The sequence below is a fragment of the Drosophila bipectinata genome, chromosome XR, assembly GCF_030179905.1.
Source record: "Drosophila bipectinata strain 14024-0381.07 chromosome XR, DbipHiC1v2, whole genome shotgun sequence".
NCBI lineage: Eukaryota > Metazoa > Arthropoda > Insecta > Diptera > Drosophilidae > Drosophila > Drosophila bipectinata.
In genome coordinates this window covers 5,632,646-5,645,246 of record NC_091735.1, presented here as the reverse complement: position 1 = coordinate 5,645,246, position 12,601 = coordinate 5,632,646, and the positions used below count along the sequence as shown (strand labels likewise).

Below are 12,601 nucleotides of genomic sequence, written 5' to 3'. Positions count from 1 at the left end.
AGAAAATAATATTTGCTTATTGAATGTTGTATGCGTAAGGGTGATATGTCATTTTAGGCGGAGAATAAGTTGTTTGAAAAAATTTTGCTAATAGATCGGCAATGGGCTGATTAAACGGGTTGTGGGTGTGGGTTCGAACCCCACTCATGGCAATCATGACCTCCAAAGTTTTTCGGCTTCATTATGCTTAGTGGTCTCTTTCCGATGCTACTAAACATGTGAGGTCGAAAAACGGTATTCCCAGATATCGACAGGTGGCAGCCCCACCTCTGGGATAGGTTGCACCTGGCTAATCACCGGATCAACTGAAAAACAATTGATTAACGAAACTAATACAAGAACTACTTTAATACAAGAACAATACAAGAACAACTTTAATGGAACCAACCAGACTGGCGCAGTTTGAAGGAGAAATGGAGAAAATGCAGATTGCAATCGCAGGCATCAGTGAGATGAGATGGAGAGGTAACGGGACAACAACAACATCAAGCGGCAATCTAGTGATGCACAGCGGGACCAATGATGGAGGAAGAAGCGGAGTCGGGATATATGTGTCCAAACAGTACAAACAGGTACTAATTTCCTGGAGCCCAGTATCCGACAGAATCATCATTGCCAGATTCCGATGCAATGCTAGACACATCACCATCGTGCAGTGCTATGCCCCAACAGAAGACGCCAGCGATGACATCAAAGACGACTTCTACAACGCCCTCACATCCTCACTCACTAGGATCGAAAGAGGTGACATAAAAATTCTCATGGGAGACTTCAATGCGAAAATCGGCCCCAGCAACAACGGATTGGAAACAATCATGGGCCGACATGGTGTTGGCCCACGCAGCAATAATGGTGACAGGCTAATCGACTTATGTCAGACCTTCCAACTGGTTATTGGTGGTACTGTATTCCCTCACAAGGAAATCCATAAATACACATGGACCTCTCAGAATGGACATACTCGCAACCAAATCGACCACATCTGCATAAGTAGGAAATGGAGACGCTCGATAATGGATGTTAGGAATCACGCGTCTATCGACAGTGACCACGAGCTGATAATCGGAGAGCTTTTAATCAAGCTCAGACGAAATAGCAACACCGTCAACAGCGGCTGAGTGACTCCAACCTATCCACCAGAATGGCCACAACGTTGCGTGAACAGATGACAGCACAACCGTTGAATCACTCATGGGAACAAACATGCAGTATACTGAGGAGCACCGCGGAGGAGATGCTTGGCACCCGACAACGCAGGCGCACGGATTGGATATCAGCGCACACTTGGGAACTTATCAGCAAACGGAACAGCCTAAAGTCGAAAGCAGAACATGACTGCAGAGCTCGCGACGAACACAAAGAGCTGTGCAAGATGGTGAAGAAGTCAGCAAGAAACGACAAAAGAAAATTTCTGGACAGGCTCGCTGAAAATGCAGAAAGCGCAGCCAACTCGAACAACATGCGCTAACTGTACCAGATAATTAGTCAACTGACCGGAAGCTGCCATAGGCGAACCCAACCAGTGCGAGACCCAGATGGAAGACTCCTTACTGATGATGAGGCACAACTCCAGAGATGGCGACAGCACTTTATGGAGATCAGCTGCACAGAACAACCGAGCAGCACACAATATAACTTCAGGAGTATTGTACCGAGCAATAACCTCAGAATATCACCCACGGCACCATCAATTAGAGAAATAAAGGATGCAATCAGGATATTAAAACGCAACAAAGCGGCTGGAGATGACGGCATACCGGGCGAACTTCTCCAGATTAACACGCAACTAATGGCCGAAACACTGCATCCACATTTCAATAATATATGGGAAAGTGAGCGGATCCCAACATCCTGGAAAAAAGGAATCATCATTAAGCTACCGAAGAAAGGAGACCTCAGTGACTGCAACAACTGGCGAGGCATTATCCTGTTGAACACAAGTTACAAGGTACTAGCCACTCTACTACACGAACGTCTTCAGGAAAAGATAGAGCCAACAATACGAGATGAACAAGGAGGTTTCAGACCACACAGGAGCTGCGTAGACCAGGCAAACACACTACGCGCAATAACCGAACAAACTTTGGAATGGCGTTCGCCGCTGTACCTCCTGTTCATAGATTTCCGGGAGGCATTCGATTCGGTAGACAGACAGCGATATGGAGGGCACTTGCAAGAAAGGGAGTGCCAGTGAAAATCATAAACATAAACAAGCTATGTATGATGATGCTGAGCTGGCGGTACTGCACAACGGGAAAATTAGTGCACCCTTCCAGACGAACACAGGCGTCAAGCAAGGATGTCCTCTATCACCACTTCTGTTCAACTTGGTAGTCGACGAAATTATGAGAAAAGTATGCATGAACAGACGCGGAATCACCTGGAACTTCACCCGACATCTAGAAGACTTGGATTACGCGGATGACATATGTCTCTTGGCTCACAAATTCGAAGACATTCAAGCCAAAGCTAGGGACCTCGAGATCCGAGGCAGCGCAGTAGGCTTAAAGATCAACGCATCAAAAACGAAAGCTATGCGGATCAACAACTCCAACACAAACAACATCACAATCGGAGATAATACCATCGACTTCGTCGACAGCTTCACCTACCTTGGTACTATCATAACATCAAATGGTGGAGTGGAAAGTGATGTGGAGAACCGACTGCGCAAAGCGAGGTCTGCATTTGGAAGACTACACCGAGTATGGAGAAACCACCAGATAAACAGAAAAACAAAGCTGCGCATATTCAACTCGTGTGTAAAATCCATACTGCTATACGGATCGGAGACGTGGCTGACCACTCAAAGGATATTGATGAAGCTGCAGGCTTACATCAATAAGTGCCTTAGAATAATACTTGGGGTATTCTGGCCAGATAGAATATCCAATGAGGACTTATGGCACTGCACAGGAGAGGTCCCAATCCAGGAGCAAATAAAGAAACGGAAATGGAAATGGATTGGCCACGCTTTGAGGAAGGTACCAGAAAGCATCGTAAGAAAGGCTCTGGAATGGAACCCACAAGGAAGCAGAAGAGTGGGTCGCCCAAAGATGACCTGGCGCCGTACAGCACTCCTAGAAATATCCCGGAAGAACATCAGCTGGGACACAATAAAGCAAACAGCGGCAAATAAAGTTAGGTGGAGAGCCCTTGTAGAGGCCCTAAGCTCCCGAGAGGAGTAATAAGGAAAAAAACAAAAATGTATTAAGCTATTTGTAATTTATTGAGCTAGGAGTTTCTACGGAATTTTAAAATTCTATATTTTAAATTTGAAGGACAGGAACGAGATTTTATAGAGTAGAGACCATTGTAGCTCAAACATAATACCCTAAAAGGGTCGTGCTGTGCATATGTGGATGCTACAATGGTCGAACTACAATGGTTAAGGAATAGAGAACTAAAGTTTCTAGTCCTTCTATTATGAATTTTAAAATTTAAGCGTGTTAATATGCTGGCTTTCTAGTAGAACGCTCGGTGTAGTTTTTCTGCATAACCTATGTAGATAGTATCTACATAGTGAGTTATCAACTTTGGACCACTTTAATTCTGGGATATTTAAGTCGTCCACAGCAATAAGCTGGTCACGATCAGTCATAAGATTAAAAACGGATCTTAACGAAAAAACGAAACAAATGATGCCAATATGAACATGATCAACATGTAATGTATAAAGATGAAGCGAACAAAATGATTTTAATGCAAATACATTCTACAAGTATGTCACCAAACTCTTGTGATTTCACCTCTTCAGAAGCAAGTAGGGAGTCTACGGAAATAAGGGCTCAACCCCCCCTTCGCTGAGGTCTATCCCGTCTAAAAGTGGTGTACTTACTTGGAAAATGTCAGGTGAGCAGGCTGAGGCGAATCACTGAAATTAAATAAATTCTTTATTCGCCTCCGAATATACCACAGCACTCGCAAAGCGATACGGTTTAGGATAAACTGAAATTTCTCAAATTTCTATTCTTAAGTTAGTAAAAACCGGTTTGCGGAAATATTTATAATAAACGCAGTGCGCACAAAAAAAAAACGACCGTTTTCTTAAGAGGAAGAGAGAGAAGTATAGCTATAAGTAAGTATAACGAACTTATGTAGGAGATAAACGTTTGGTCCGAGGACGTTTTCCACAATGAAAACGACTGGTAAGATCATATAACAGTACTACCTGTGGCAAAATACAAAAAAGATAAAGTTGTAGTATCTTTAAGAGCGTGGATAGGAATGATAGACTAATATTTCTGTGTGACCTAACCTTGGAGATTTTAGCGTTCTGGAATCTATGAAGTAGGATTGTATTAATATAGTCCAGCTATTGTGAACGTGCCTCCTCCTAGCATCCTAGAGAAAAAAGAGCATTAAGCATTAAGCTAGAGCTAAGCATTTAAAAATCAATTGTTAAACATGTACTCTGTTAAGTTACCGAGAGTTTTCCGATCGTTACTGCAAAATTATGTTCTATAATTCCCTTCAATTATGTTAGCATGTGGCACATGTTATGTTCCAATTTTTTCCAATTACACTAACGAGCAAAACTGTAACACGAGTTCAATGTTTCAAGTTCAAAGGTCTGCACCTTGTTGTAGGTTATATAAGGTTAAGGTTGTGTAGGTTATCTTGTTTTGTAGGTTATATAATTTACTACTATTGAGTAAAACTAGAAGTTATTTGATATCAGTTCAAGAAAATGACACGCCAAACAGTAAAAAAAAGTCAAATGTTACAGTTTTGCACTCTGGTTATTTTATTAACAAATATTTTTATGTATGTTTTATTAATAATGAGTCCACATTTCTTTGGACTTTTCCAGGTCTTCTATGGGATTGGACATACTTTGGATATACCGTTGTACCATTTCCGGTGGAACAGCATTCCATATGTCCTTTGTCCGTTCCCACAACTCCTTCACTCCACTTGGAGGGACTGCATATTTCGACAGCTCCGATTTCACAGGACTCTACAAGTTTTTTATTGGAGTCATATCGGGAGATTGTGGTGGCCACTTCATAGATTGAAACTTCTGTTTTGAAATCCAATTTTTCACCATTATGGACGTGTGCTTCGGGTCGTTGCCTTTCCTTGAAAACGCATTTTTGGGCAAAAAGACCCATATTCTCAATAACCTTCGAAAATGGCTAAACATTATTGTAATATTCTTTTGTTAAATGGCTAGATATTGCTCTTTCCGCATTATCCCATCGATTAACACTAAAGGACCAACTCCATTTAAATGAATTCACCCCCAAACCGCCACCGTGCTTGACGGTTTTTTGCATATGCCTTGGTGACTGCATCATAGAATCTCTAGTTCCATACCAAGAGCGTCCATCTGGGTTTCCAAGGGTCGGGTGAAACAAAAATTAATCGCTTCGAGTCTGATGGACGATGAATGATGAATTTTTGATTTCGGATGAACCGTTCTCGGGATATGATGTCCACCGCAAGACACCTTCGAAAAATACGATCTTGGAATTCGGCTATAACATTTTTATTATTTAATATTTTTTTAGGAAAAAATTTAAATAAGTGCCCAGAAACATGTACTAAACAACGTCGGTAAAACATTTTTGATAAATATTTTCTATGGTGTCAAAAAAAAATCGATAAAATTTCATTTTTTTGCGCCGTACAACTGCGCCGTATACAAACCCTTAAGCCTGATATTTAATTATTTATGTTAATTTTATATCTTAGCTAATGTAAGCAATCAGTCGCGAACAATCCAGAATCAAAGGCGACGGCGAGAATAATAATTCAAACGCGGCTCAACGCCTAACAAATATTTTATTATTTATTTATTAACAATGAACTGTTATTCTAGATTATTATAACTAAAAGTAAGGATAAATTAAGCTAAAAGATATTCCATAATTTTGGATTTAATTACATCTAGGGATAGTTCAGGGGATAATAAATGGGACAATGACTTATAATTTTTACAAATAACGCGAAATGGATCGTGTTCCGCAAAATTAGACCTTGAAATCGGTAACCAAAGGGGTCGGAAGGATCTAGTTTACCCTATTAGGAACAGAGAACCTTATTTTTTCAAGAAGTACTCGTCAGTCAACCTGTCCAAGAATAAGCACATGAGGTAGCATAACCCCAGGAAAAGTACGACGCTCTTTTAAAATAGGGGAGCCAGCGAGAACGAAACGAGAGAGTACGATCGAAAAAGACAGTCCCGAACAAGAGGGCAAGTGCAGATTGCCGATCCATTAAAAGCACAAGGGAGGGAGTGAGGGGTCAGCAATGATATGTGACGCCATATATGGTACTTCGCTTAGATTTACCAAGCTTGGTCTAAGTTCTCCGAATTTTAGACAGCGAATTATAAGAGCCGAAACTGCGTAAAGTACCCACTGTATATTTTCTTTTTAAGGAAATAAGGATGTGCGCAAAATTGAAGTTTAATTTTAGCTTTAAAACTTAGACTGTAAACTCAGGAGGTTAATTTGATTTGAAAAAAATATATCATTCAACAATATTAAACACCCAAAACTAATTTTAATTTTTAATTTGTATTTAGGGGCGCGTTTTTTATTTTCAAAACAACCTTTGTAACGAAGTCGTGGAAATATTATAAATATATTTCCATTCAACCTCAATGGATCTCAATGCCTAATAATTTTTTGGTTTTATGAAGGTTTTATTCTAACTTATTTGGATTTATATATAAAAAACCATATAAGCCAGGACCACTTCCTGAGATGATTTAAGCATGTCAGTCTGTCTTTTTTTAAGCGAACTAGTCTCTCAGTTTTAAAGCTATAGACATAAAACTTTGCCCACATCCTTCTTTCTTTTACACGCGGTGTAACTGATTGATCAGAAATAATATTTCGTAAAATACCAACTTAGATGTTTTTGAAGAACAAGCTTGAGACGGTTTTTTTTATTATGTACCCTAAGAAATTGGTTTTTAAATAAAACTCTACCAACAATCGGCCAATTATATCCAAAATTTTATTATTATTTAATATCACAGTGCGACAATGATTTGGAACTTTTGAAGAGACCTAGTAGGAATTGTTTATTAGGTCGAATATAGAACAAAACCGTGTTTGAAATATTTCTAACACCCTCAAAATTTTGATTTATTTAGAAAAAACGGTTTTTCGGCACTTTTTTGCTCTTAAAAATTCCTTAACGCGTAATTTTAGGCAAGTTTTAAAATTTTCTACGTTTTAAAATTTTAATAGTTTTTAGTTTTGAAAAAAAAAAAAATAGATCCTAAACTAATTAAAACAAACAGGATACAATTATTACACAAACTTACATTTTTGAATTTTTGTCGGGTTTTTCGTACTTTGACGCCATTTTTTCGGTACAACTTCCAAGAAATGGAATCTAGAAAATCCATTCTAGAAAAAAAAGCAGCAATGTGGAACAGAAAAGTACCGGGTTTCCTTTAATCTGGAAAATCGATTACAGTTTCTTTTCCTTACCTTTTATACCCTTATATTATAGTTTTAGTCAAAAGTGTGCAACGCAGTGAAAGAGACATCTCCAACATCTAGTTCCCAGTTTTAAAGCTATCAACTTGAAACTTTGCATACACCCTTTATTCCTTTTAAAGCATTATAAAGGTCGAAAAGACTGGGCTGGAATATAACTTATTTATAGAAAATGGCAAAAGGTGTTTTTAGAGGTACAGTGTTGGTCAATTCTATGGATTTTAATTTTAGCAAAATAACTCTGTCCTATAGCTGATATATAAATGAAAGATCGAAAATATCCAAGCTTTGGTATTTTGGAAGATAGAAGCTTGAAGATTGGGACTTTATTAAAATTTGTTATTCTAATAAATAGGTTTTCTAATGTAATGTAATGTAGTAAATTTATAAAATGCATTCGAATTAAACGCTACACTCTCACTCGAATTATTTTTTCCTCGTCACAGGCGCACTTAAGGGGGGAAATCTGAGTAACAGGCCAAAAAAAAGCGGTTTTTCTCGAATTTTTTTTGGCAAAATCAAAACAGCTAATCGAAAATTTGTAAATGGGGTTTTATTATATTATATTTAAACTACACAATAAAATTTTTTTTTAATAAATCGAAAACAAAATGGCGGCCCTGCAACCCTTATTCGTAGGCCCTATTTTTTTAAAGGGGGTCCATGGCCGAACACCTAACGTCCTTAATTTTTGATCTAGAACAAAAAATCAAGTTTGGTTAGTTTCTTCATCTCAACGGCTATCGACACACGTAGGATTTTTTCGATATATTGATTTTTTCCAAAATGGCAAGTGATTAAACAAAATTTTCAATTTTCACTAACAAAAAACATCACAAAACTGTTGATAAAAAAAAAAAGTAAACAAAATAAAAAAAAAATCCTACGTGTGTCGATAGACATAGGTGTTCTGAGTATACTGTCAAAATTTTAGATCGATAGGTTAAGAGTTGTTCGAGTTAGGTGTTCGGCCAACTCAAAAAAAGTGGTTTCGAGAAAAACGCGTTTAAAGTTTTAAGTACTGTGGGATATACCTGTGAGGCATCGCCGCAGAATGGAAAATTTCGACACTTAGACACTTTGGCCGGACTCTATCTTTTGATATGTTATTTTTAAGACCCAAAAGAATTTTTTAAGCGAAAAAAAAAATTTTCGATTTTTTCAAAACTCTACTCAGATGTCCCCCCTTAATTCAATCCTATAGTCATACATATGTATATGAAGCAAATATTTTAGGCTTCATAGTTCACAGCGGCGAACAATATCCATTGTTAGTTTCTACTACGAAACCCATCCATTGCCCACCTATTATTATTGTTTTATTTAAAATTTTTACATTTTAAAATTTTATTTTATTCATTATTCGTTTTTTTTTTGGGGGAATAGTAAATAGGTTAATTTAACGACTATGGTTACAAATTCTTGTAAGTGTAATGCTTACAATAGAATGATGATAAAGCGATAAATCAACTTAAAAAATTCTATGGTGCTGGGATAAATTATACGATGAGCACCTTATTAACTCAATGAGTACAATTACACCTGTAACTTAACCCCTCAAATGTATAATTCGTTTTCCACATTGATTTTTTTTTTAAGACACTTGTGCTTCTGCTGTGCTTGTAGATTAAATATCATCAATATTTAAAGGATCCTCTTCGTCTGCATTGTCATCGTTCTGTTTGACTTTTTCTGGTGATTTAACTGGTTTCAATTTGTAGTCCTCCACCGGGTATACATTTTCATTGTGTTCATAAGACTCAGAGGAAGAAGATTCTTCTTCCTCAGCATTCTTAAGCCACTGGACAAATGGCACTACTTTCTCATGTATCTCAGTCGCTATTTTTTTTGAGACATGACGTTTGCTCACTTTCTGTGCCCAGTCAAGTATCACTTTTTCGTCGAGTACATCCGAATCATACAGCTTTTTAAAAATAATCGCTGTTTTGTTTATTAATGAGCTTGAATGCAGTTCAATAGTTTGTTCAACTCCTCCAATTAGGTACCGCTGAGCCTTTGGGTTATTATGAGTAAATCGCAGCAATAAATTACGATATGTTGGAATATCATAGATAATATTTTCAGTGAAGAGAAGTTCTGCAAGAACTAGTGGAGCTTTATTAATAATATCCAGACGCTCGGCCTCAATAAACAAATCCTTGTGATGTGGTACATCTTGCAAATATTTTTTGTCACGTTTGTCCTTGACCAATTCATAGAAAATGTCAATACGTTCTTTTTCAGTTTTGTCATAATCGTCCGAAATTGTCATACCCTTAGCGCCATCTGTTAAATCTTGTAAACGTGCACGAATGGCCTCCTAAATGGAATAAACAGTTGAAATATTATCTCGCCTTACTCGATAATATTTTAAAACTTACCTTAGATACATCAACGCTCCAACCTTCATCATCGTCATCTTCCGACTTTTTTTCTGGAATGGCAGCGCTTATTTCAGCCTCAGTTTGGCTGGCTTGATTTTTTCCATTACCTCCATCAGATTCACCCCCAGAATTGTTGGCGACTGAGTTGTTGAATACAGAACCGTCAGAGTTCTCGTGTTTCTGTTTTTGCTTTTTCGAGCGCTTGCCTTCAGTTAGCGATGAGCCCTGAGAGGTTGGGTTTAGAGATGGTGGATTTTTCACAATAAATGTGTTGACTTTGTGGTTTACTTTTAATAAACCATGAAAACCGCATGCCTTGCACGACTGAGAAATAGTCTGGTTTTTGGCAGACACTGATAAATTTGTCTCCGGGTTGTCACATTCAGGACATAATACAAACTTGCGAATAAATCCATCCAACAAATCCTGCAATTTATTAACATCATGGGATCCGTTTACTATAAACCTCTCATTCTAAAAAAAAAAAATCATGATTCAAGGTTTATTAACATTCACTAGTAGACAGACAACTTGAAATTACCTTATGATCAAATAGAGTCTGAGCACCGAGCTCACATCCAAAATATTTTGTTGGATAGGTAGCAGGGCGCCCAATAGCGCGAGCTACTTCTGCCATGTTTACAAGGACTGTCTTGATACCATTGCCCTTTCCTTCCACTTTTGCTTGCAAACGTGGCATTTTATAACGATAGAAGATGTCAGTAACACTTCGGTTAACGTTAACGGTGGCCATTTTGAACTTTTTTAATTTTAAAATAACTCGGTTAAAAGTCCAGAAACTAATTATTTACGTAAAAATTGCCGAGTTAAACTCATGCAAGATGAAATGGGTTGTGTACGGGAGGAAAATTAAACTTATTGGCAAAATTAAATATATTTGTTTTTGCAATCCTATTCATCAAACTTTCCAAGTCAATTTTGATTTTTGTATAAAAATGTGTCTGATTTATACGATTTATTACTTAAATTTCGTCGCAACTCAACTACATTGCGAATTAAATTATAGTTTTCTTAATAGTTTAGTCTTTAGGAAAAATATTGGTTCTGTAATTAGATATTATTGGCTCGAACGTGGTAAGCTAAACTAATTCAGCACACACATTTAAATATATTTTTGTATATTTCGAGAATTTTATTACGAATTGAAGACTTCAAAAATGCCAACAGGGCTCATGTGTACCTGAACGGCTGTGACTTCCGATGTCTGTTACTCGAAGCCCTGTTGAGATAGAAATAAAAATAAATAAAGTTAATATTTTTATAATAATTGAAGAGACCCCAAAAACCTACGGAAATTTGTAATGAATTTGTTAGGTCATCAAAATATTTGAGAACTAAAATAATTTAAAATATTTGATCAGCTATATTACTTTTTTACCGTTGTAAATTTTATGAAATACTAAGCAACCCCGGTAATCGCTGTTTTGCCCCTTTTTGTTTTCTAGAAATTATTTTTTTTAGTTCAATTAAAATACCTATTTACTATGAATGTGTGGGGAAGTACCTATAATATTGATGTATATTATTGATCATAAATAGGCTTAATTACAATATTTTTCGAAAAACTTGACTGATTTTCATTGCCCAATAATTTCCTAATAACATGCAAAAAGAATCGCTAAGATTCATTCAATTCCCTACTTGCAATCCACTCCCAAAGATAGGCCTCATTTTAGGCCTTTTAATTGTATTTCCCCCGTTAAGCAAACTTTCTAAGAATTTATGAATGTTTTCATTGAAGTGTGGTCAAATTTTTCATAGAGCAGTGGTGTTTGTACGTAAGCAGCAAGGAACAAAGAGAGCAGGCCATTCACTAAGGAAGAAAACGTAGATGGTTGTTTCGCTTTTTGCTAATTTAAAAATTCGAATGAGCACTTCCCAAGTTATGAAAACACTTTTCTCCGTAAAAACATGTTGTTTTCAGAAATAAAGGAACGGACGGCTATAGTCGAGTTCCCGATTATATTATACTCGGTACTCATGTATTCCATCTTAACTTTAACTTAAGTATATACATTCACAGGCAAGACATTCCGCAAGGGAACCCCACCCCATCCTATCTAAAGTGCCCAAGGTATACTACCCCTCCTGAGGCGGCTCGCGGTCCCATCTAGCTTTTTGGATGAAGGCAACGAGTCCACGTGGAACGATCTCCGTCGGGTCTGTTAGGTCCGTGAGTGTTGCTGCACCCAGGAGTTTGGGTCGACTACGCCCAAGCGCAGGGCAGTGGCACTGGAGGTGTGTGACTGTCTCCTCCTCTTCTACATCCACGCAGCTCCTACAGTAATCATGGTATGGCAGCGCTAGTCTAGCCGCATGCGTTCCTATTAACCAGTGCCCCGTGATGGCGTTGAGGGAGATAAGCAACATTGATCTTTTCGTAGAGCGGGTGGGCCATATCATGCGTAAGTTTCTGCAGCTCTGGAGATTCCTCCATTTCCTACCTAATGGTAGTACCTGCCATTGCTAGTTCATCAGCGGCGCAATTTCCCTCGTGGTCCGGGCACTCTATGTCCGGGCACCCACATGAGGTGGAGTCATGATGCTCCACCATGTCGTTAAAAGATCTGCGACAGTCATTCACTGTCCTGAAGTTGGATGAAAAGAATTAAGCATGTCCTATAATGCCCATGCAGTTAAAATTTGTTTCAGCATTTTGCCACGCCCCTTTCGCCCCCATAAATCGAACATTTCTGTAGCGCCAGTACAGGAATGATTTTTGAAAAACTTTTGGCC

At 38.0% G+C, this 12,601-nt stretch overlaps 3 protein-coding genes across 3 annotated transcripts in view; 1 reads left to right on the top strand and 2 right to left on the bottom strand.

Moving 5' to 3' along the window:
• The first annotated feature begins 413 nt into the window (after positions 1-413).
• Positions 414-1,118, top strand: LOC122321352 (craniofacial development protein 2-like). The gene has a single exon (XM_043211197.1). The coding sequence runs from the start codon at positions 414-416 to the stop codon at positions 1,116-1,118; it is 705 nt and encodes a 234-aa protein (XP_043067132.1).
• A 7,671-nt stretch (positions 1,119-8,789) lies between these two features.
• Positions 8,790-10,611, bottom strand: eIF5 (eukaryotic translation initiation factor 5). The gene is made up of 3 exons (XM_017250427.3): positions 10,386-10,611; positions 9,842-10,318; positions 8,790-9,780 (listed from the first exon to the last, which is right to left on the bottom strand). The coding sequence occupies exons 1-3, from the start codon at positions 10,596-10,598 to the stop codon at positions 9,088-9,090; spliced, it is 1,383 nt and encodes a 460-aa protein (XP_017105916.2). The 5' UTR covers positions 10,599-10,611; the 3' UTR covers positions 8,790-9,087.
• Positions 10,612-10,754: 143 nt separating this feature from the next.
• The window catches only part of LOC122321391 (uncharacterized), a 58,192-nt gene continuing 56,345 nt past the window's right edge, over positions 10,755-12,601 (bottom strand). Inside the window, exon 4 of the mRNA XM_043211273.2 lies at positions 10,755-11,084. Coding sequence (XP_043067208.1) covers positions 11,036-11,084 — 49 coding nt within the window. The 3' untranslated portion in view covers positions 10,755-11,035. The remainder of the gene's footprint in view (positions 11,085-12,601) is intronic.